Source organism: Petromyzon marinus, chromosome 49 (genome assembly GCF_048934315.1).
Source record: "Petromyzon marinus isolate PM22_M1 ecotype Great Lakes invasive population chromosome 49, UKy_Petmar_22M1.pri1.0, whole genome shotgun sequence".
Lineage (NCBI taxonomy): Eukaryota > Metazoa > Chordata > Hyperoartia > Petromyzontiformes > Petromyzontidae > Petromyzon > Petromyzon marinus.
Window position 1 is genome coordinate 8,500,006 of NC_133715.1, and position 21,881 is coordinate 8,521,886.

The 21,881-nt window shown below is 50.5% G+C and overlaps 1 protein-coding gene across 5 annotated transcripts in view; it reads left to right on the forward strand.

Annotated features, from left to right (window-relative positions):
• The window catches only part of LOC116952979 (uncharacterized), a 123,859-nt gene extending 102,980 nt beyond the window's left edge, over positions 1-20,879 (forward strand). For 2 of the 5 annotated variants that reach the window (XM_032972755.2, XM_032972754.2), the window contains exons 5-9: positions 7,814-8,051; positions 9,738-9,869; positions 10,828-14,544; positions 15,551-15,665; positions 16,405-20,879. In XM_032972755.2, coding sequence (XP_032828646.1) covers positions 7,814-8,051; positions 9,738-9,869; positions 10,828-14,544; positions 15,551-15,665; positions 16,405-17,098 — 4,896 coding nt within the window. In that variant the 3' untranslated portion in view covers positions 17,099-20,879. Of the gene's footprint in view, positions 1-6,420; positions 6,863-6,931; positions 7,273-7,813; positions 8,052-9,737; positions 9,870-10,827; positions 14,545-15,550; positions 15,666-16,404 lie in introns of those variants that run through there. The other 3 variants (XM_032972756.2, XM_032972758.2, XM_032972757.2) reach the window with 3 other exon arrangements.
• Positions 20,880-21,881: the final 1,002 nt, after the last annotated feature.

Genomic DNA, 21,881 nt, shown 5'->3' on the forward strand with positions numbered 1-21,881 from the left:
ACTTGATCAAATTGTAGAAGAGCAATTAAATGATTAATTTACAGGCCTTTTTTCGATCCTTTAACAAACTGCGGGATAAGAAGGCTCAGCTTATCGAGTGTCTCTTCACCTGAAGAAGGCTACTTGTGTTGTGGCCAAAACGTCGTGAGAATTTTATTTTATTATGTTTTATTTTTATTATTTTATTCTCATTCTACGTGACTTTACCGAAAGAACCAAAAAGATTACAGGCCTTTGTTAACCCATTGCCAGATGAAGGCCTCCCCAATGCCATGTTAGTCATGGGGTTGATCGACCATACTTCACCACGATGGTCAGAGCGGGGGCAAAGCCAGGACCCGATAACAACTCGACACCGACACGTTCGCCAAGGCTGGGGATCGAACTCATGACGCCAGGCTTACAGCGCAGCGGGATAACCACTGCGCCACCGCTCGACCCCTTCTTTTAACTTACAGTGCAACGAGTTGGTTTTTTTTTGCCGGGGGAGGGTTGGGTTCCATGATAGAAGATGTGGAACTTGACAAGGCAGCATTGTTTGGTAGAAACACGACTGATTTTAAAGTTACTTGGGCAACTAATAGCCATCGGAGTTCATGTGGCATAACCAAGAGTAACCATGTGGAGTAACCAAGGGTAGCCATGTGGAGTAACCAAGTGTAGCCATGTGGAGTAACAAAGGGTAACCATGTGGAGTAACCAAGGGTAACCATGTGGAGTAACCAAGGGTAACCATGTGGAGTAACAAAGGACATTCACTCTCTTCGTAGTCTGGTGCCTGGGCCCCATCTGACCCAGAGTCCCAGGTGCAGTTACACCACCTGTACACACTCAATAGCGATTCCACTGCAAGAATACCCATAAAGCCTATTGATGAGACGCAGCATATGGCCTGCTTCCTAACTCGAAAAGTGGATTGTGGAGGGGAGGGGGACATCTGTCTGCGCTCAAGCCTAAGTTGTTGGGCGGCGTTGGGCGAAATGTTCGGGCCCGCTGACGATCCACGCTGTGACCCCCCAACTCGTGGGCCCTGGGCTGCTCCCCTCGTCGGGCTCTCTGGGAGCCACCGGAGGCTCCCCAGTGAGCCAGGTGTCCCGTAGATTTTTTTTTAAATTTCTTCAAACACTTTCCTCACCTAACGTAGAAAGCGTGAATGGCAATTCGCTCCGTCCGTCTGCGTGTGTGCAAAAAGACAGGGTGGGTCAGGTGAGCTCTCGTGAAGATGATCCGATGTGAACACAACATTGGCATGGAGTTGGGTTGCTGCTTGGGATTTTAACCCTCGAGCAAAGCAGCCAAATTGACCAACGGGGAGCTGATGTCACCGATAATTAGAACCTTCGAAGGCGAACGCACTCTGGAAAAGCGTTGCAGGATTCTTTACGCTTGCATTTCGATCACGGTTGCTGAGCACAGGGCCAAAGGCCCAACGCATCAAGTGGCCAGCAACAAACTGCACTTTTGACTTTCTTGATGGTGGTGGTTGGACACAGTGTGCAGGATGAGACGAAACAGTGCCTGTTAGACCGAGTGCTCAACACGGGTGGAAGAATCAATGAGTGAAGTTCACAGGAACAGAAACCACAGTAGTAGCGGTAGAAGAGTGACGGGGAGGTGACTGACCACCGGGTGAGCGAGTGAGCATAGAGCGTCCTGGATCATCAATAACCCTGACCGTTGCTTCACTCTGTACTCTATCGGGGGGGGGGGGCAAGTTAGGTGGTAACTGGGGGGCTACACCCCTGATGTGTTAGCAGTAGGAATTCAACTTGGGAGGAATGTGTGCTCTGCGCAGCAGCAGTGATAGATGAAGGCTTTGGCAGAAGAAAAGACAACCCAAGCATGTTTTGATGCCTCCTTATCCAGATTAGGAACACAGTCTTGCCAGGTCAGAGGTCAGATGAGACCGTTGTGCCAAGGAGATTAAAGGTTTTACTCTGGCTAAGAATAAACATTTTTACATGCGATGGGATGACCTGTGTGTAGTATTATCTTTGACGAGGTTGTATTGCACGTCGGACGTGACCGGGATTTCGCGCCGCTGCAATCAAGAATTGTTTTCCAGGGCAGTGGCGATCGACGGTGACGTGTCTGTGCATCGGGCACTATTCAAAGTACTTTTGCAAGTACCGTACAGAGAGGTGGCAGCCGGGTGCTACCACCCCAGATGTGGGTGGCGAAAGACGGCCAGGGGGAGGGGGGAGGGCCTCATGCGATGATGGGACGGCGTTAATCAGCCACCCGCGGATAACGGCCCATCCCCAAGCCGACTCACTGGGCCGTCACTAACCGGCATTGTTGTGCCATGGCGAAGGAAGATGATTTGGCTTGAAATATATAAATATATAAAAGTATAAATGAGGGAAATTAACCAAAAGATTGGCGCTATTTTAATTTGTATTTGAGGCGGTGTAACTAATATGGGTACGTGACACTGTCGGTCTGTCTGCCTGTGTGTGTGGGTGTGTGTGTGTGGGTGTTTGTGTGTGTGGGTGTTTGTGTGTTGGTGATAGTGTGTGTGTGGGTGTTTGTGTGTGTGGGTGTTTGTGTGTGGGTGTTTGTGTGTGGGTGTTTGTGTGTGTGTGGATGTTTGTGTGTGTGTGGGTGTTTGTGTGTGTGTGGGTGTTTGTGTGTGTGGATGTTTGTGTGTGTGTGGGTGTTTGTGTGTGTGTGGGTGTTTGTGTGTGTGGGTGTTTGTGTGTGTGGGTGTGTGTGGGTGTTTGTGTGTGTGGGTGTTTGTGTGTGTGCGTGTATGTGTGTGTGGGTGTTTGTGTGTGTGTGTGTTTGTGTGTGTGGGTGTTTGTGTGTGTGGGTGTTTGTGTGTGTGTTTGTGTGTGTGGGTGTTTGTGTGTGTGGGTGTTTGTGTGTGTGTGGGTGTTTGTGTGTATGGTTGTGTGTTTGTGTCTGTGGGTGTTTGTGTGTGTGTGTGTTTGTGTGTGTTTGTGTGTGTGGGTGTTTGTATGTGTGGGTGTTTGTGTGGGTGTGTGTGGGTGTTTGTGTGGGTGTTTGTGTGTGTGGGTGTTTGTGTGTGTTTGTGTGTGTGGGTGTTTGTGTGTGTGTGGGTGTTTGTGTGTATGGTTGTGTGTTTGTGTCTGTGGGTGTTTGTGTGTGTGTTTGTGTGTGTGGGTGTTTGTGTGTGTGGGTGTGTGTGGGTGTTTGTGTGTGTGGGTGTGTGGGTGTTTGTGTGTGTTTGTGTGTGTGTGTGTTTGTGTGTGTGGGTGTTTGTGTGTGTGGGTGTTTGTGTATGTGTGTGTTTGTGTATGTGTGTGTTTGTGTGTGTGGGTGTTGGTGTGTGCAGAGCGGTGGTGTAGCAGTTAACGCGCTTCGCTACAAACACGGCGACCCGAGTTTGAGTCTCACTCATGGCCAACACTAGTAACGATTATCTGTACCGGTCACGGGCCTCCCCTTGGTCGACTTAGCCTCAAATGGGAACCTGGTGTGGTATGTAAACATCGCCACTGGGGAGACAAAGGTGGCCGAGCGTGGTTTTGGCCAAACACTCCCTCCTGTGCCGTGCCGGTCTTCATAATAAAAGCTCGCTGACAGCACTTGCCCCAACAGTCTGTTCAGGCTATATGGAGGATGTTTGTCTTTGTATACAGTGAGGGAAAAAGTATTTGATCCCCTGCTGATTTTATACGTTTGTCCACTGACAAAGAAATTATCAGTCTATAATTTTAATGGTAGGTTTATTTGAACAGTGAGAGACAGAATAACAACAACAAAATCCAGAAAAATGCATGTCAAAATGTTATAAATTGATTTGCATTTTAATGAGGGAAATAAGCATTTGACCCCTCTGCAAAACATGACTTAGTGGCAAAACCCTTGTTGGCAATCACAGAGGTCAGACGTTTCTTGTAGTTGGCCACCAGGTTTGCACACATCTCAGGAGGGATTTTGTCCCACTCCTCTTTGTAGATCTTCTCCAAGTCATTAAGGTTTCGAGGCTGACGTTTGGCAACTCGAACCTTCAGCTCCCTCCACAGATTTTCTATGGGATTAAGGTCTGGAGACTGGCTAGGCCACTCCAGGACCTTAATGTGCTTCTTCTTGAGCCACTCCTTTGTTGACTTGGCCGTGTGTTTTGGGTCATTGTTATGCTGGAATACCCATCCACGACCCATTTTCAATGCCCTGGCTGAGGGAAGGAGGTTCTCACCCAAGATTTGATGGTACATGGCCCCGTCCATCGTCCCTTTGATGCGGTGAAGTTGTCCTGTCCCCTTAGCAGAAAAACACCCCTAAAGCATAATGTTTTCACCTCCATGTTTGACGGTGGGGATGGTGTTCTTGGGGTCATATGCAGCATTCCTCCTCCTCCAAACACGGCATGTTGAGTTGATGCCAAAGAGCTCCATTTTGGTCTCATCTGACCACAACACTTTCACCCAGTTGTCCTCTGAATCATTCAGATGTTCATTGGCAAACTTCAGACGGGCATGTATATGTGCTTTCTTGAGCAGGGGGACCTTGCGGGCGCTGCAGGATTTCAGTCCTTCACGGCGTAGTGTGTTACCAATTGTTTTCTTGGTGACTATGGTCCCAGCTGCCTTGAGATTATTGACAAGATCCTCCCGTGTGGTGCTGGGCTGATTCCTCACCATTATCATGATCATTGCAACTCCGCGAGGTGAGATCTTGCATGGAGCCCCAGGCCGAGGGAGAGTGACAGTTCTTTTGTGTTTCTTCCATTTGCGAATAATCGCACCAACTGTTGTCACCTTCTCACCAAGCTGCTTGGCAATGGTCTTGTAGCCCATTCCAGCCTTGTGTAGGTCTACAATCTTGTCCCTGACATCCTTGGAGAGCTCTTTGGTATTGGCCATGGTGGAGAGTTGATTGCTTCTGTGATTGATTGCTTCTGTGGACAGGTGCCTTTTATACAGGTAACAAGCTGAGATTAGGAGCACTCCCTTTAAGAGTGTGCTCCTAATCTCAGCTCGTTACCTGTATAAAAGATAACTGGGAGCCAGAAATCTTTCTGATTGAGAGGGAGTCAAATACTTATTTCCCTTATTAAAATGCAAATCAATTTATAACATTTTTGACATGCGTTTTTCTGGATTTTTTTGTTGTTATTCTGTCTCTCACTGTTCAAATGAACCTACCATTAAAATTATAGACTGATCATTTCTTTGTCAGTGGGCAAACGTACAAAATCAGCAGGGGATCAAATACTTTTTTCCCTCACTGTATTTGTGTGCAGCCTGGGGGGAGCGGTGGTGTAGTGGTTAGCGCACTGTGCTACGAATCCAGCGACCCGAGTTTGATTGATGAGGTCGACATCAGTGGTGGATATCTGAACTGGTTCTTGGCCTCCCTTAGGTCGGTTCAACCTAAAACGAGTATCTGTAAACCTCAGCACGTGGGAGACAAAGGCGGCCAGGGTGTGGTTCTGGTGCGCCGTGCCCTTCCACCATAGGTGCTTGCTAAAAACACCGGCCCCAACATTCTGTTGAAGGCTACGCGGGGGAATCTTCGTGCACACTCTATTTGTTGCACGCGACAATACGCTTATGAACAATGCCACGTGAGTTTTCACGTAAATAAATGTGACAAGTGCAGCTAAACAATTTATATACATTGTAAACATGTAAATTTACACTATACATCACATCAGTGCATGTCCGTCTGTGTGTGTCAGTCGCACTAACATTTCAGAAAGTCATGGATGTTCGAGTGATATAGACAAATATCCCCTGTATAGCCCTGTAAAATGTTTGTGTAAATGCTGCAAGCGCGACCCTATGACGACTGGAACAGTGCACCAGGTACTCAATTAAAGTCTGAGTGGACTAGGGGAGGCACGGTTGTTAGCTATGCACCACTGATGTTCGCCATGAGCGGGAATTCAGGTTGCCGGGTTCGTAGTGCAACTTACTAACCACTACACAGCCACTCACTCGATGCTTTGGCTGTGGGAAGGAATCTAATCCAGGCCACCGGGTCCATAGCACAGCTTACTCACCACGACACAGCAACTTATTCTCGCTCGATCTTCACAAAAAAGCCACTTTCAGCAAGCATGAAGCTGGAGTCACAATTTCTCGTTGAACGTTCTAAAAAAAAATCTCAACTTCCCGTCATTTATATCATGTCACACTAAGTGACTGCCCTTGTAAATTCACGCAATAATAACAATTATAATAATGCCAATAAACAAGCCCAGTGAAAGCCATATGATGGCCATAAATCTGTACGGGGTTCGCACCACGGGGGGGGGGGGGTGTGAAAGGGGCTGAGTCGGGAAGGTTCGCGGGGAGCTGCACTTGGGATGGGGTGGGTGGACCCAGGATTATAGTGGCCCCATTCTCTAAGGGACATTGGGGAAGGGGCATTGGAGGCTCGGCTTGGGTTGGGTGTTGGATTCGAGCTCGCGGGAGGAGGAGCAGCAGACTGGAGATTGGGAGGGGGGCGGGGGGTGCACGCGCGAACGAAACAACAGCAGGGTGCGTGCACACAATCGGCAGCCGCACACTTGGGGCTCGGGGGCGAGACCACCCTCGCCAGGGCAGCCGTGTCGTCCGTCCGTCCGTCGCGAGGAGAACCCCCGAACGCATATACCCGCGTCCGATTTCGTTTTTCATTCCTTTCCGCGGCCAGCGAGGCGTCTCGTGGAGCTTTCCAGCGTTTTGTTTTCTCAAGTCGCCGGCCAGAAAGCTAAGCCCCGTGAGCCGCCGCCGCCGACGACAGTGATGACGAAGACGACGACGGGCTGCTGAAGAGCCCCGCACCCCCACGGAGTGTCAGAGGACTCCCCCGTCTTTTTGTTGTGTGTGTGTGTGTTCCTGCGACGAAGCCCCAGCCAGTGCTGACGTCGCCATGACGACGGGTGAATAAAAAAACTTATTTGGCCGTAAGTACCGTGTGGGCGGTAGGGGTTGTAGGGGTTTGGCGTTTGGGGCACGGCCGGGGATGGCGTGGGGCTGTGTACAGGGCAGCAGCAGCAGCAGGAGCGGTTGTTGTTGTTGCGACGAGGTCCATTATAGTCGGAGAAACCGCGGCGTCGAGCACATTTTTTGGCTAAACGAGATTTTTTTTTTCCCCGAAGCGGAGTGAAATCTTCCGTCTCGCTTTTCCAGAGCAATTTGCCGACGAGTTTGTGGATATTAAAGCTTTCGTGACTGCAATGATTCATCTTCTTTGGTTCTTTCGGTAAAGTCACGTAGAATTCTACGTGACTTTACCGAAATAATTCTACGTGACTTTACCGAAAGAACCAAAGAAGAGTTTGTGGATAGTTCGCATGCTCGCAGGAATTAATTGGTGAGTTGCCGGTGCCCGTGTTGAACGAGAGGAAAGCCACTCGTGTGTGTGTGCGTGCGACAGACAGCTGGAATAGTTCTGTCTGTCGAACGCTGGGTTCATGATCGCCAGGGTCGCGAGTTCAGATGGCGGTCAGCTCCCCTTGGCCACATCAACACGTTCGTTGATAACACGAGACTCCTAAATAGGAAGAAAGTCTATAATAGGCGATATTTTGGGTAATTGCTCTCTTTCTCAGGGCAGTGTTATTGTGGAACGTGTTGAGTTTTTTGTGGTTTGTGCGTGCGCACCCCACTGCCAAAGCAGTATTACAAATAACAGTGTTCACTTTGTGGGGAGTCCACGGCAATTGTTTGCGCTAAGTAAGACGAGGCTGTGCCTTGTCACACTAACGTGGATTTTCCACCACCGGCTTGACTGGAGGAATCAGGTGCGGTGATCCGCCGCCCATCGTTTGAAATAAGCGCCGCGCCGTTCTGGATATTCTTGACCGCGGCAAAAAAATAACGAGAAAGATTCTCTCCTCTCCGACGCCTTGCAGTGCCTCCCACGCAGCCACGTGGAGGAAGACGACGACGAGGAAGGAGATGAAACGGTTGCAGAGGGGAGGCCGCCGTCGCTGCTGAGGAAGTGTCGCAGGGGCCCCGTCCCCAACGTTCCGTGCACGTTGGACCGCCGCACCAACTGGACGGAGGAGCTGCCCCTACCCACGCCCGAGCAGCGCATGCGCGAGACCGCGTGCCAGATCGTCTCTGACCTCGTGCCCATCAACGTGTCCGGTGAAACAACGCAACGCGCGACTCCACGTACAGCCCCTTTTTTTGTCAGTCCGCTGCTGGATGAGAGCCTCCCCCCTCCCTTCCCACCCGCCCCCCCCCCCCCCTGTGCGGGTTGAGGGGGTTGTTTGACGATACTTGGCCGGCGCGGGTTGGTGCAGGCCGAGAGCATGGATGCCGGAGCATAGATGTGGGAGCATAGTTAGTAGAGTAGTAAATTTTTGTTGACGAATCTTAATTGACTTAATTAACGTGTGTTTAGCAGCGGCCTGTCAAACTAATTCCGCTGGAAAGACGTGGGTCGAGAAAAGCCTGAAGGCTTAGGCCGATGGGACTAAAATGTTACTTCATTTTATTTTGACATGATCAAAAGGACACTGGTCCGTTTATTATTTTACAGTTGTCATCATCACGGTAATGCAATTAGTTCGTGGGCCAAAGATTCTGGAGGTCCATGCCAAAAACTTTCATGGAACAAACGCCTTTATATGGTCAAACGAGTAAATTATATAACATCCTTGGGTTTTTGAAAACGTAATCGCGCAATTACGCTTGATTGGACATACATAGCAGTCGGTACCGCTGGAGTGTTGCCTCGTCAGGTGGTAACGGGTGGTGCGATGTACGCTTTGGGACCACGGACTTTGTTGACAATCATGACTTACAGCGGTTTGTCAATCCATTGCTGGTCATTGAGGGTTTTTGCCCATTCTTTGGCATGTTGGTCGGTTAAGTTCGGTGACGGGGAAACACCAGGTTCATTGTCACTGACGTTAGCCATAGCAGGAAAACAAACCAAGCTCACCTGTTTGCGATTGTGGTACGCTAACCACTGCACCACAACTCCACCCCGGGTGATTATAGCAGCAATGATTTATGCAAGCAGCGGGAAAGCTTAATGAGTATTTTTTAAAATAAATATGTATTTTATTTTCAGAGCTGGAATTTAGTTGAATTAAGTGCAAAAGCTAATGTGTCGTTCAGTCACTGAACCCATCAACCCAGGATCTCCACGGCACCAGCTCAGCGCTTTAACCTCTGGGCCACATTTGGCCACATCAATATTAAGGTATAAATATTGTAATTATTATTGTGTATGGTGTTCTATCGCTACTCGCGAGTCCATGTCTAGGACTGAGAGCCAATGTACAGTTTTGGGGAAGCTGAATCAATGTTTTCAATGCCTCCATTCAATTTCCGAGGCTCACAGTGGCTCACACTCCACAGGTTGCCGGTTGGATTTGATTTCCTGGCAAGGAAGTTAAAATAACGGTGCAGGTTTCTTAAATCCCCCTCCCCCCCCACCATCGCCTCTGTCCTCCCAGCATTTTAAAATGGTCACAGCACAGTTAGTCGCTCTGCAAGTCACACGTGGTGGGGTAAAGTGTGAGCACCCCCACTTCTTCCAAGACGTTTCGTGAAACTCGGAAGAATAGGCCAAAAATACCCTTTGTAGCTCTGCCCCTAGTGTGGTGGCCTTCCGGTAGCAGTGGCGCAAGCGAGCAATACAGGGCTGCGCGCTTTGCCTTCACGACGGTTCACAGTGTGGTCCGCGTTCTGGGTCACGATTCCCACCATCACACGACCTTCCACTTGAATAGGAGGTGGCCACATCTGCCACGGGTGGTACGGATTCCCTTGGCGCGCGCGTGTTGAATGTCACGTGTGTCAATTGTGCGGGTGGTGCAGGCAGCAACTTCGAGCGCCAGGCCAGCGCGCGTCGCTCCTTCGCCACCTCGGAGTCGATCGTTCGTCGCAAGAAGCGGCTCCAGCGGAGGAAAACCATCACGGGCATCCCGGAGCACGTGCGCAGGGAACTGGGTACATGCGCGCGCAACAAACCGCACATATCGCACGTCACCGCGCTCTGCCACCGTCCAGCAGTGATCATGATAACCAGCCCCCCCTCACGCAGAGATTCGTTATCAGCCTCTAACTTCCCACAGCTGGGCAAAGACCTTACTCCGTTGAATCGTATTCCAATCCTTTCCTGAGTTGTTCCTGTCCGCTGGTAGTAGCCTCCAATCCCAACTCACTGCTATATTTTTCTCTGTCGTCCTTAACTATGAAGTGTCCACTTCGTCGTTAATTTGTTCGTAATAATGGTTGAGATGAGATGCATTTAAGCACACTATCAATAAAAAAATCATTATCTCTAATTTCTCATTTAATATTGTGCGGATTGCTAGACTGGAGTAGGCACGTCACGGCTCGTGGCCACAGTCGCAGCGAGAGGTAGCCTGGATGTGGTGGGCTGGGTGGGGGGCATATTTTCTTTCGCTTGCAAGAACCCCAGCGAAAATGAAACCCTGCTCCCATATAAGCCTGGCCCAAGCACCGCGTTGAGTTTGTGCCACGCGGGTGCGGCACCGTCCCTCCCTCCTGGTGCACTCGTGTCACGCTTCCTTCGGTCCTCGTGTCTGCCAGCGCGGTTAACTTCCATCGTTGAGCTGTACGGTGCCCCGCTCTCGATGACCTCCACCTTGATCAAACTCGCGCTGCCTAAAAAAATACCCCCCACGTATTCGCACGGCGTGGGGAAGCCTTGACCCATTGGTGGATGACGGCCTCCGGGAAAGTCTCACCGAGTTTCAGGACACTCTCATATGAAGAGGTTCATGCGTGGGGATATTTTGGCCAATTTCTTTTAAATGATGGGAGAGCAAAGCAGAGGAGCTGGAGAAAAGCCGTATGTACCCAATATCAGCACAGACAAGTCAGGAATCCACATGGACATGCGTTCGTGACACAGTGCCCGCTGTGTGCTTGGCATGCGCAGGCTGCTGCTACGGCACCGACGGCTGGCGCTGCCACTCGCTGTCACGTCTGGGCAACTCGACTTTCCTGTCGGCGCTGGAGCCCCGCGAGACGTGCGACTCGGCCTGCCAGACGGACGACGGGGAGCACCACCAGCAGCAGCGGCGAGAGAATCATCGGGGGGGGGCCCTGCCGGCGCCGACCCCCCACGTGGTGTCGCCCAGCGAGAGGCGCGTGCGGGCTCTGCTGCACCGGCGCGACGGTGCTTCCGACCGCATCTCGCGCTCGCAGGGGGACGTGCGCGGCCCGGCTCTCGCCACGAATGCCGCACGCCGAGCCACGGCGGATATCGACAGTGACGACGACGACGACGATGACAACAATGATAAAGACAGCGGCAGGGGAGGCAGTGGCGGCGGCGGTAGCGCTGTTGGTTTTTCCGCCCGGCGGGAGTTCGGCCGCGACTTGGCTGCCGGACGCACCCCGGTAACGGACGGGGATCGCCAAACGCGGGGTCGCGAGGACGCCGACGCCACGACGCGCGTGGAGGTGCACCGCACCGACTCGGACGCCCGGGACTCGGCGAGCTCAGAGGAGGGCTCCGTGTTTCTGCCCTCCAACTCGAGCGGATCTGACAGGGTATGCTTGACCGACCGAGGCGCCGACGGGACTGAAACGGCGGGGGATATGGCCAACCTCGGCCACGGCGAGTCCTTATCGGGCGGCACAAGTCGGTTGAAAAGTAACGAGCGGCCAAAACGTTTGGTGAACGGCGTCGCGCTCCCGCCGGCCGCGACACACGAGCAGTACCAGTGCACGTCGCACGGACGGTCGCGCGCACCTTCCGTCGCCCACGTTCAGGGCCTGCAGCTGAACAATGGGGCGCCGGTGCCTCCCGGACAAATGCCAGCGGCGGCCACGTGCGCTGCCGCAGATCCGGACGGAGCGCCGATGTGCAGACAGAGGGGCGGCGGCGCCACCTCAGAGGTCATGGGAAAATGCGGAGCGGCTCGCGAAGCCGGCTCGCATCATCATCATCATCATCATAGGGGCGTTTTTCCCGAAACCGAGTCGTCCGAGAGGTCGGACGCCGGCTCCATGTTTTCGGAGGACATGGACGGCTACTACACCTCAATGCACTTCGACTCAGGGCTGCGTGGCCGCAGCTACAGCAGCGCCAGCTCGGAGCCGAGCCACCCCGGCAGGGGCATGCGCAACCGCAGCTTCTCCATCACCAAGCTGCGCCAGAAGCCGGCACCGCCAAAACGTGATGTCTCTCTCCGCAGAGATGCGCAGCCTCAAATTGCCAGCGCCTGCAAAACCGGCGCCAGCGGCCGCGATTCCTCAGACAGCGCGAGCCTGGCCGAAAGCCGGGCGGCTCTTGCCGGTTGCTGCGCTCGGAGAGCGATGGTGGCGTCCCACGGCGAGGAGGAGAAGCTGAGAGCACTTAGAATTTACAACGGCACCGCAGGCCGGCACGAGGACGCGCTGCTGAACAACCACAGGGTACGCGATGCTACGGCAGCACCGCACGCGACAAGCGAGACACCAAAAAGCAGCAGCGCGTTCGTCAGCACCGCCAACAACGGGCCCCACAGGGGCCTCAAAATCCCGAATGGCGACGTTATCCCGGCCGCGGGCTATGCACCGCACGACGCTCAGGAGCTCCTCGGAGGGAGGGCCTCGCCGGAGGGGACTCAGCTCGCCGAGTTGAGGAGGTCGCTGAAGCTGGACATCAAGACGACTCACGTCGCGTCCACCTGCCAGAAGAATAACACCGCGCACTACGAAGACCCGTGGGTGCTCCGAGATGACTCGGAGGCAGCTGCAGAGACTCCCACGCCAGGTCCGGAACGGGCCACGGTTTCATCCCAAGTGCCGGCGATGACACCGGCGATGACACCGGCGGCGGCGGCGGCCGCCACTCCGACCGTCCGTCGATCCGAGTCTGTGGACTCCTGGAGCTATGACGAGATGCTCCCGAGCGAGGCCTACCACTCGCTGTCGAGCTCCAGCACGGCCACCGGCACCACGGTGGTGGAGTGCCAGAGGTTGGGCTCAGACGAGGCACTAAGCGGCACCTCGCCGCGCGCCGCGCCCTCCTCGCCGGCCACCACCGCCTCGAGCCAGTCCAAGTCGTCATCACCCGAGAAGGTGAGCAGCGTCACGTCGCCCTCCAGTGGCTACTCGAGCCAGTCGGGCACGCCGACCTCGCTCGTGCCGGCACCGCTGTTCCCGCGCTCCGGATCTCCCGCCGTTGTCAAGGTCAAGCCTAAAGTCCCCGAGCGGACATCCTCCTTGAAGCCGCCCATCACGCACAGGCCGCAGCCTCTGCCGCCGCCGTCAGTAATGGCCGGCGAGTACAGAGAGATCGTCGCGAACAGTTACCCCGCGGTGCCCGGTTCGGCAATGTCGGCGGGGCAAAGAACAAAGCCAAGCCGAGAATCCCCCATGTTTCACTTTCCGCCGGACCCGTGCTTCGTGACCGCCTCGCTTGACGGCATTTTGCTGAGCCGCGTGATGTCGTCCTGCTCAGAACTGTACAGCAAGCGTGGCCACCTCGTGCAGTCCGCGTCGTTCCCCTGCCAGTACGCGAGCGGCGTCATGGGTCCCCTCACCGGCGGCGGTGGTGGAGCCATCAAAATGCAGGATCCGGCTGTCACGGCCGTCAAAGTGCTGGATACGCACGTGGGCAAGGGGACGCCCGTGCCGGACTACGAATTTGTCAAGCTGCGGATGGAGAATGAGACGTGTGTGCTTCCGAAACCACTGCCAGACCTCCTGACGGATTCACAGAGGCCGGCGCACGCCGCAGCGCCGGTGTCAGCATATCACCACTGCGGCGCACACCGCCGCCACCGCCACTGCCAACCCGATGCCACGAAGCCCATTGTGCAGGCTTCCGCGGCGTCACCTCATGAAGCTCAGGATTTCATGGACAGGAAGAAATGTGCAGACCCGACGATTGACTCTTCTGACCAGTATCACACATCAGCGGTCCCGGCGGCAGTGGCGGTGGGAGTGGCAGCAGAGACAGCGAAATGTGACATCAGTTCGTCCGCACGGGTCAACCGAGCCAAGGTTTCCTGTGCGGAGAGCGTTACTAAATCCAACAAGAAGTCAGAAAGCGAGCCGCTTCCGAAATGCCTGGATGAATCGACTTTGACGCCAGCCACCCCAACTCTGCTCCATCAGCCGTCGCCCGCTCCACCACAAACCTCAAGTGCCGGCTGTGCGTTGGACAGTTCGGGGTCTCAGCTGGAGCTTCACTCGTACAAAGATGCGGCGCCCAGCGATCAGGAATGCCACCAGAACAACCAAGCGACAGCCACAATGGCGCGCTCGCCAGCGTCGCCGTCCGTGTCCTACTCCGTGTCCGTCATCCACCCCAAGTCGCCGCATGCGTTCACGGCAGTGTCGTCTCATCAGGGTTCAGCCATTATCCAGGATGTGGAGCACAGCTCCAGGCCGATTGAAAACGGCAGCGCGAATATAACCGAGCGGGTGGCCACGTGTAACGGAGGGTCACCTCCGTGGGAGGATGAGCGCGAGCAGCACACAGAGGTGCTTGCGACGACTGTGAAAGATGCTCCGGGAATTCTGGGCAAGGAACAGGAAGTGAGAGGGAAAGAGGCGGTTGCCACGGAGATGGGGGAGGGCAACGCGCGAGTTTTGCAGGAGTCGGCTGATGACGTCGGCGATGGAGTGTTCGAGTTTCAAATGGCGAAAGTCGTGGCAGGTTAGTTATATGGATTTCATGTCTGTCTCTTCGTTTGTTTCGTTTTTCATGTTTTTGACATCCAAGTGATGTATTCAGTCGGATTTGTTTCAATCGATCCTTGTTATAAAATGTTCAATTGGTATCTACAATCCCAAACATTTTATGCAGTCCTAAAAGCAAAGTTAGACACTTTTATTGGTCCATATGATGCCTTTTTTGTTTTCTGGTGGTGTGGAATGGCGCAGTGGTTCGTGCACCGTGCTATAGAGGCCAGAAACCTGAGTTTGATTCCGGCCAACCTGCGCTGACCAACGTGGTTAAGTGTGGTCAAACATCCCCCATGCCCGGCACGGCATTGGGGAGACCTTCATTCAGCAGTGGACTGGCAAAGGACTGTACTATATTCACATCAACGGCATATGTAGTGACTACATATGTACTCGATGTGAATGTGGGAAAAATTACGAATTCATGAAAATTATGCATTGATGAATATCCCCATTATTTTGGAACATTCAGCTAATTGGCCCCAGGAATGCTTATCTGTTCTATTATTTACGATAGTGCAGATGATTTTGAAACTGTATACAGTTTCAAACTGTATACAGTTTCAAAATCATATGATGGATAAGTTTGCCTTTACAAATGAAACCTATCTTCTTTGGTTCTTTCGGTAAAGTCACGTAGAATGAGAATAAAATAATAAATTGATAAAATAAAATAACACAATAAAATTCTTACGACGTTTATTATTTTATTCTCATTCTACGTGACTTTACCAAAAGAACCAAAGAAGATGAATCCTTGCAGTCACGAAAGCTTTAAATCGAAAAATGAAACCTAATTTCAACCTGATATCCACAATACTGTAAGTTTTTTCGAAGTAAACTGTAACATATCGTTAGTGCTCAAAAACGTGTTCTGACGACTTGTGTAACCCGTTTCTCCGAGTGGAAATGAACGCTACAAAGTAAATTACCGGACACCGAGGCGTTTAACACTTTTGTACTCCTCTGGCTTGCAGAAGAATACGACGAGGGGGCAATGCGGAGGTCAAGCTCGCGGTCCGAGGATGACGTCTTCGTAACATCCCCCTCGGTCTCCATGACAACCGCCGACCTCTTTGAAGCCATTTACAGGTGCAAGTGAGGCCCACGACCGCCTGCCCCGTCGCCACTGTGATTATCGATAAACAGTAACCTCCACTTAAAAAACGGACCATTGGTTATCGATGCGCCACCTGATGAAGGCCTCTCTATGTTGATGTCCATCATCAACAAGGAGCCACGCTGCGTTTCTCTTCTCTTGATCGCTCCGTCCACTAGCCAGGAATAAGCACTGGCCCCACCAGTTCCCCCGTACGGCATGCCGTTCTTAACATGTGCTTGCTGACAGCGCTTGCCCCAACAGTCTGTATTACTATACGGGGAATCGTATTCCATGTAAAGCACGTGCACATTCATCAGTGTGTTCTCCCTCAAATAAAATCAATGAAATATTTGCCCAGTTTTCATTTGCGGCATTCTTGTAGAACCAGGGCTCTCAGGAAGGCGCTATGGTAGTTTCACAGTCAGGGGCAATGCTGCTGTGCAGCTTTTCCTAATCAAGCAATTTACAAGTCACTTATGAAGTTGGGAATTTTTTTTACCATGATGCCAGCACACGTGACGTACTGGTTTTTTTCAAATAATAATAATAATGTTACGGGAAGAAGACACCGGGTAGCAATTACGACGTTTAACACACCCTCAATGTTAACCAGGGCGCCCAAGGGGCTTGGGCCATGAACCTGTGCAGCAAACGCGGTACGGCTCGGCCACACCACCACCAAACGGCCACATCCGCAACGTGTTTAATTTTCTATTTCGCTACCTGCAGGTCAAAGAGGAAGTTCCTGTGCCGGAAGGAGTCCGCCGAGAGGGGCTCATCGGACAGCACTCCGGGCTCGCCGGTGGTGACATCGCCGATCGTCGGCTCGCCGGTGCTGGCGTCTGCCAGGGGCAACGGCTCCCCGAGGCTGTCCTCCCCTCACGGCCGGCGCTCGCAAACCAGCCAGGAGCATTTCAAGGCGCTGCTGCTGCGCAAGGGCTCCCGCTCCGACGCCGGCTCCAGAATGTCGGCCGCCGAGCTGCTCAAGCACACCAAGAACGCCGCGGCCGCCGCCGGTTCTCCGCGGCCCGACGGCACGGCATCGCCGCTCGACGCCCGCTCGCTGCTCGCGCGGGATCACTGCGAGTCGCCGGCGGCGTCGTCCCCCGGCTGGCAGGGGCACTCGACGCCGGGCCGCAGGGAGCACCGGGCGCGGCACCCGCTGGCGATCCGGGCGGGGGTGAGGGGCGACGGGGTGGCCATTTCGCCGGGGGCTCGGCACGGGCCCCGCGCCCTGAGGCTCGCGTCGGTGCGGCACTCGCCGGCGATGCAGCCGATCTCGGAGGGAGAGGGCGAGACGGCGGAAGCGGCCGCCGCCGCCGATGATGATGATGATGATGGTGGTGGCGAAACGCCCTCGGAGGTGGCCGGTGAGAGGAGAGAGGAAGAGTCGCCTTCAGGGTCGAAGGTCGACGAGCATTGATCGTGGGTAGCAAAGCGACCGAGGGAGAAGTTGAGAAGTGCTTTTTAAAAAAAAGTAGTTTTTCTTCTTGTTGGTTTTTTTTTATGAAAAAAATTATCACATCAATGCTGGTATATATGTCTTTACAGCACAATGTCATAGCCGTCAGTTCCTAAAGAAGATGTAGTCTCTGAGTGTCTGAATGTCTCATGCAGTTCCCATGTAATTAGATCAAGTATGTACCAGTGTGTAAACTATTTAACATTTAAAATGCACCCTAAGAAAATAGAGGCATTAAAAAAATGGAGTAAGGTTTGAAGTGCAGTGTTTGCATTGACTCGAGAAAGAGGTGTTTAATCTGTAGTTTGATGATGAGTTGTGGTGTGAGTGGTGGGAGGTGGTGTTGGCGCCGTGTATGTGTTTGAAGGTGATCAGGCTGTAGGAAACGTGATCCCTTACAAGAAAGTGCTTTAGAGAAAAATGTACATACGAGTATATAAGCAAAAGAGAAATATCACGCAAGAGTATACGTTAACAAGAGCGTTGATTGATCAGAAGTCCCGTATTGTCTTAGAGGATTTGAAGAAGATGCTTCTGGTTAAATCTTTGCAAGGTGTATCTCAAGCCCTATGCAGTACAACGTCGGATATCTGATTCGCTGGGTACTTGATATTTAGGCGGACATGTGAAAAAAGTCAGATACGTGAAAATCTATGAAATTTGATGGTTACATAATGCACAATAAGTGCAGGTTACTGGGAAAAAGAGAAAGCAAAAGCTGCTTTAAACGTGGGGACATTATTTACTGCACCTGAAAAGTAATCCAATGTACAGTACGCGAGATTATAAATACGTGACTGCGTAAAAAAGATTTGTGAACATCTATAGCAGATTAAATTCACGATGTGCGCAAAAACTCCTGTCTGTGGGCAGTTAAACGATGAGGACGGACGTAGGATGGGTGGGATATGTAACGTTGTACTGCAGTGGTGGTGTTATTGTTCTAAAGGGTGTGCAGAGGAGATGCTTTTGCTCGTTAAAACGTGCCTCTTGCCCTCTGATGAAGTGTTCTTTTACGAACCGTAGTGGAAAAGAAATCAGCAGAGGGTGGTGGGAGTGATGAGCACCGCTGCTTGTGCTTGCTGTTGGAAGGAGTGCATGGAGAAGGATAATGCAAGTGTGTGGGGGAAAAAAGTGTATCACGAAAAGTTTTTTTAAGATTAAAATTAAAAAAATGTACGAGTTCGGGTTTTGCTACGGTCAGGGCCAACAGACTTCGGAAGAAAGCTTTGCTCCGGTTTACGTTATTTTATTCAAGTTTGAGGCAGTTGTGGTTATAGCTGAAGACAAAAAACATGTTTAAATTTGTGAATTAAGACTTATTTAAGGCGGTTTAATTAACTGTGCTCAGAGGAGAAATGTTTGTGAAGTTTTATATTTTCAACCACTTACATTGTCATTTTTTTTCTCAATTAACTGTTACACAGAAATAAAAAAAAACATACCTTATCATATTAATTTATTCCACTGTTTTACTGGCAAATTCTAAGCAATGTTTTTTTGTTATCAAAGAAGCAAAAAAACAATTCGAGGAGATCAAAAGATTAAAGTTTACGCCTATGAAGTGTGTGATCTTGTTGATGGCGTCTGCTGGCCCTGGTTATTAGAAGGCAGTTTGTGATGAGGGAGGGTCGACGCTGCGTAACTCTCCGATCTGTTTTCGGGTTGTACTTCGTTGTCGATGGTCAACAGTAAATTTTCTCAAGAAGCTTTCGGCACGTGGGAGCATATCGTCGGACATCATGCTGTACAACGTGCGGGACAGCCCGAAAGCGCACATCGGAGACCTAAGAAGTGAGAAGGTTTATTTTGGGTTAGATGGTGGAGGTATATGCACATTTTTTTTAAAGAATTCTGATCAGGAAGCACTTTCGCGCTTGAGCTGAGATTTCATTAACACACGATGATGATGGAAGTAATCTCCAGCGAAGCGTCGTACAAAACTCTCAAAAGTTTATCTTGGTCTTTTCAATATGTATCTGGTTTGCTGAGAAACCAAATAAATTGGCATATTTGCCCACGTGACAACTCGATTTGATTGGCTCCGATGGGTGGTGGAGGGTTAAGGGGAGCCGCGGTGGGGAGATATTATCTCCCTGGCCTGATACGCAGGGGTCCATGGGTTCGATCCCGACCCTGACGATGCCTGTTGCATATTTCGAGTGTGCATGTTCTCTTTCCACGTAGTCACGTGGATTTTCCTCCGGGTCCTCCGATTTCGCCCTCCACATTTAGAAAACATGCGTTTAGATGATTTCGTTAGGAATATAAATTCCCATGTGTCATGAAATAAGCCACTTCAATGTGCTTTTGAAAAAGAGCTACTCCATAGCTCAGTGGGCTTTGCCTGGTAAAATACAATTTCAGTCTTCATATTACATTTTGCATTAAGCCTCGACAATCTAACCCAAAATAAACTAATAGTGAACCATAATATTGGTCACGAAAGCCTACGTAAACAATCGTTGCAGTATTATTTTAGCCGAGGTGTGCGACGCACTGACGTTGGATTCCAAATGAGTGTGCCCGTGCAGTGTTCAAGTCGTCTGTATTTAGCCACCACGTTCAGTGTCGTCTCGCCTAACCCTCGGTTATTCCTTATTTAAGCGTGGGCCTTGTTCATGATTACTCTTATTGATTTGTTGCTGAGATATCATTTTACTTTCATCTGCTTCAGCGCATGATAAACCGCACGATTAGCCGTTAGTGGTTAACGACATGTGTGTGCAAGCTTCACGTGAACACCGTAAACTGTTGGTTTCATCCCCACACTTTGTGAAGTCCCATCGTAATAGTTATTCACAGTGATCCGTCCTTGTGTTTGTCAGAAGTGACCAAGTCCAAGGCATCGATGACCTCACTCTGCCCATACCCTTCCATGCCTCAAATCTGTCCGACAGGTGAATTAAAGTGGCTGTGTGTTTTTTTTTGGTTAACGGTTGGGTCACTCACCGTAGGGAGTGAATCTGAAGCTGCGTTCTTGGTGTAACCGTCACGAAGCCACTCAGTTTCAGCCCCTTGGTTTCTTAAGTGGCTCAGCTTCTCCATTGCTCCTCCTCGGTGTGCATGAGTTGCTCACGATTAGTGCCGTAGATGCTCATAGATGATGGATGGCATCCACCCATACGACAGCGGTGTTTCTTTTCACTTTGTTTTTCTCACTTGCCAAAGACAATATGCTAAAACCGACAAGTTTTTTGGAGAAATGAATTCATGTCTTTCTGAATTCATGGAGTAATTTTTGTTTTCCTTTGTGCTGGTATTTCTTTTGTTTAGCCCTGGTGTTTTGAAGTCCATCCTATCGCTCAAAACAACTACGGCAATAGAGAACTGGTTAATCGCATTTGTGTGTTGGATAAGACTCCAGTGTGCGACACGACTTAGTATTATAACGATGTAAATATGACGCATTACACTAACAACACTACTCAGTAGACATTGCACTAGTTTATCTTAGCATGTAGTTTTTGTGTTGTTTTTTTTTAAATATATATTTACCCACTAAATTTTGTTGTAAATATTCCTGTGCCCCCTTTCTGCCACGTGTATGTGCTATGGTGTGGTGCTAATATACTACTGTATTTAAACCGCCACGTGCATTACACTCCGAGCACGTTCCGTATTGTAGCTGCCACCTCAATGTGGGTCCCTTTCCGCCCCTCCCCCTATTGCTTACGTATACTTGAATTGCCACATTTGTAACAACCTGCAGACAAAATAAATTAATACGATTCAAACCAAAGCACACGTCGTCCATGTGTGTGTGTGTGTTTTGAGAGAGAAAGAATTAGCGGGGAGTGGTAGTGTAGTTGTTAGGGCACTGCGCTGAAAATCCGGCGACCGCTCAGTGGCGAATACAGGCAGGCCTCGCTCAGCGCTGAATGTGTGTTCCTGGAAACGTGAGCACTAATCGAATCCGTGCTAAAAGGGGTCATAGAGTACCATTGTGTATATGGGGATGTGTTCCAGAAAGTTTTTTTATTTCCGTATGAGCAACATTTGTGGGCTTCGTTCGGGTATCGGTAGTGACGCTGATAATACAAATGGTAACATTTTCATAAGTGGAATGTCTTTAGAACGTTGAAAAAAACTATAAATACTTGGTTGCATTGTAATGGGAAAACCTGTTCTCATATTTTGGTACTTGCAAAGGAGGTCCCAAGAAGCATTGTAATGTTCAACAAATCTTACGCGTATTTTTGGTTCTTTCGGTAAAGTCACGTTGAAGGGAAAACAATAACATAATAAAATATATTATTATATATTATTATATATTTTATATATTATTTTATATATATTTTATTATTTTATTGTTTTCCCTTCAACGTGACTTTACCGAAAGAACCAAGAATATGAATCACTGCAGTCACGAAAGCTTTAAATCAAAATGTTACGCGCTTCATAAAATCGGGACAGAGTAACAAACTCACACACTTGCTCCACGAGAGTACGATGATGATTCATATTCCTGGTTCTTTTGGAAAAGTCACGGAGAAGGGAAAGGAATAAAATAATAAAATAAAACAATACAATTTTCTTGCTGTGGTTTTCACACCTGATGATGATTGCTTGTGTTACAATCGAAAGGTCGTGAAAATTTTATTGTTCTATTTTTATTATTTTATTATTTCCCTTCTACGTGACTTTACCGAAAGAACCAAGAATATGAATCCCTGCAGTCACGAAAGCTTTAAATCGAAAGATGATGATTATTATTAGTATGCAATGTGACGAGGTGGGAGAG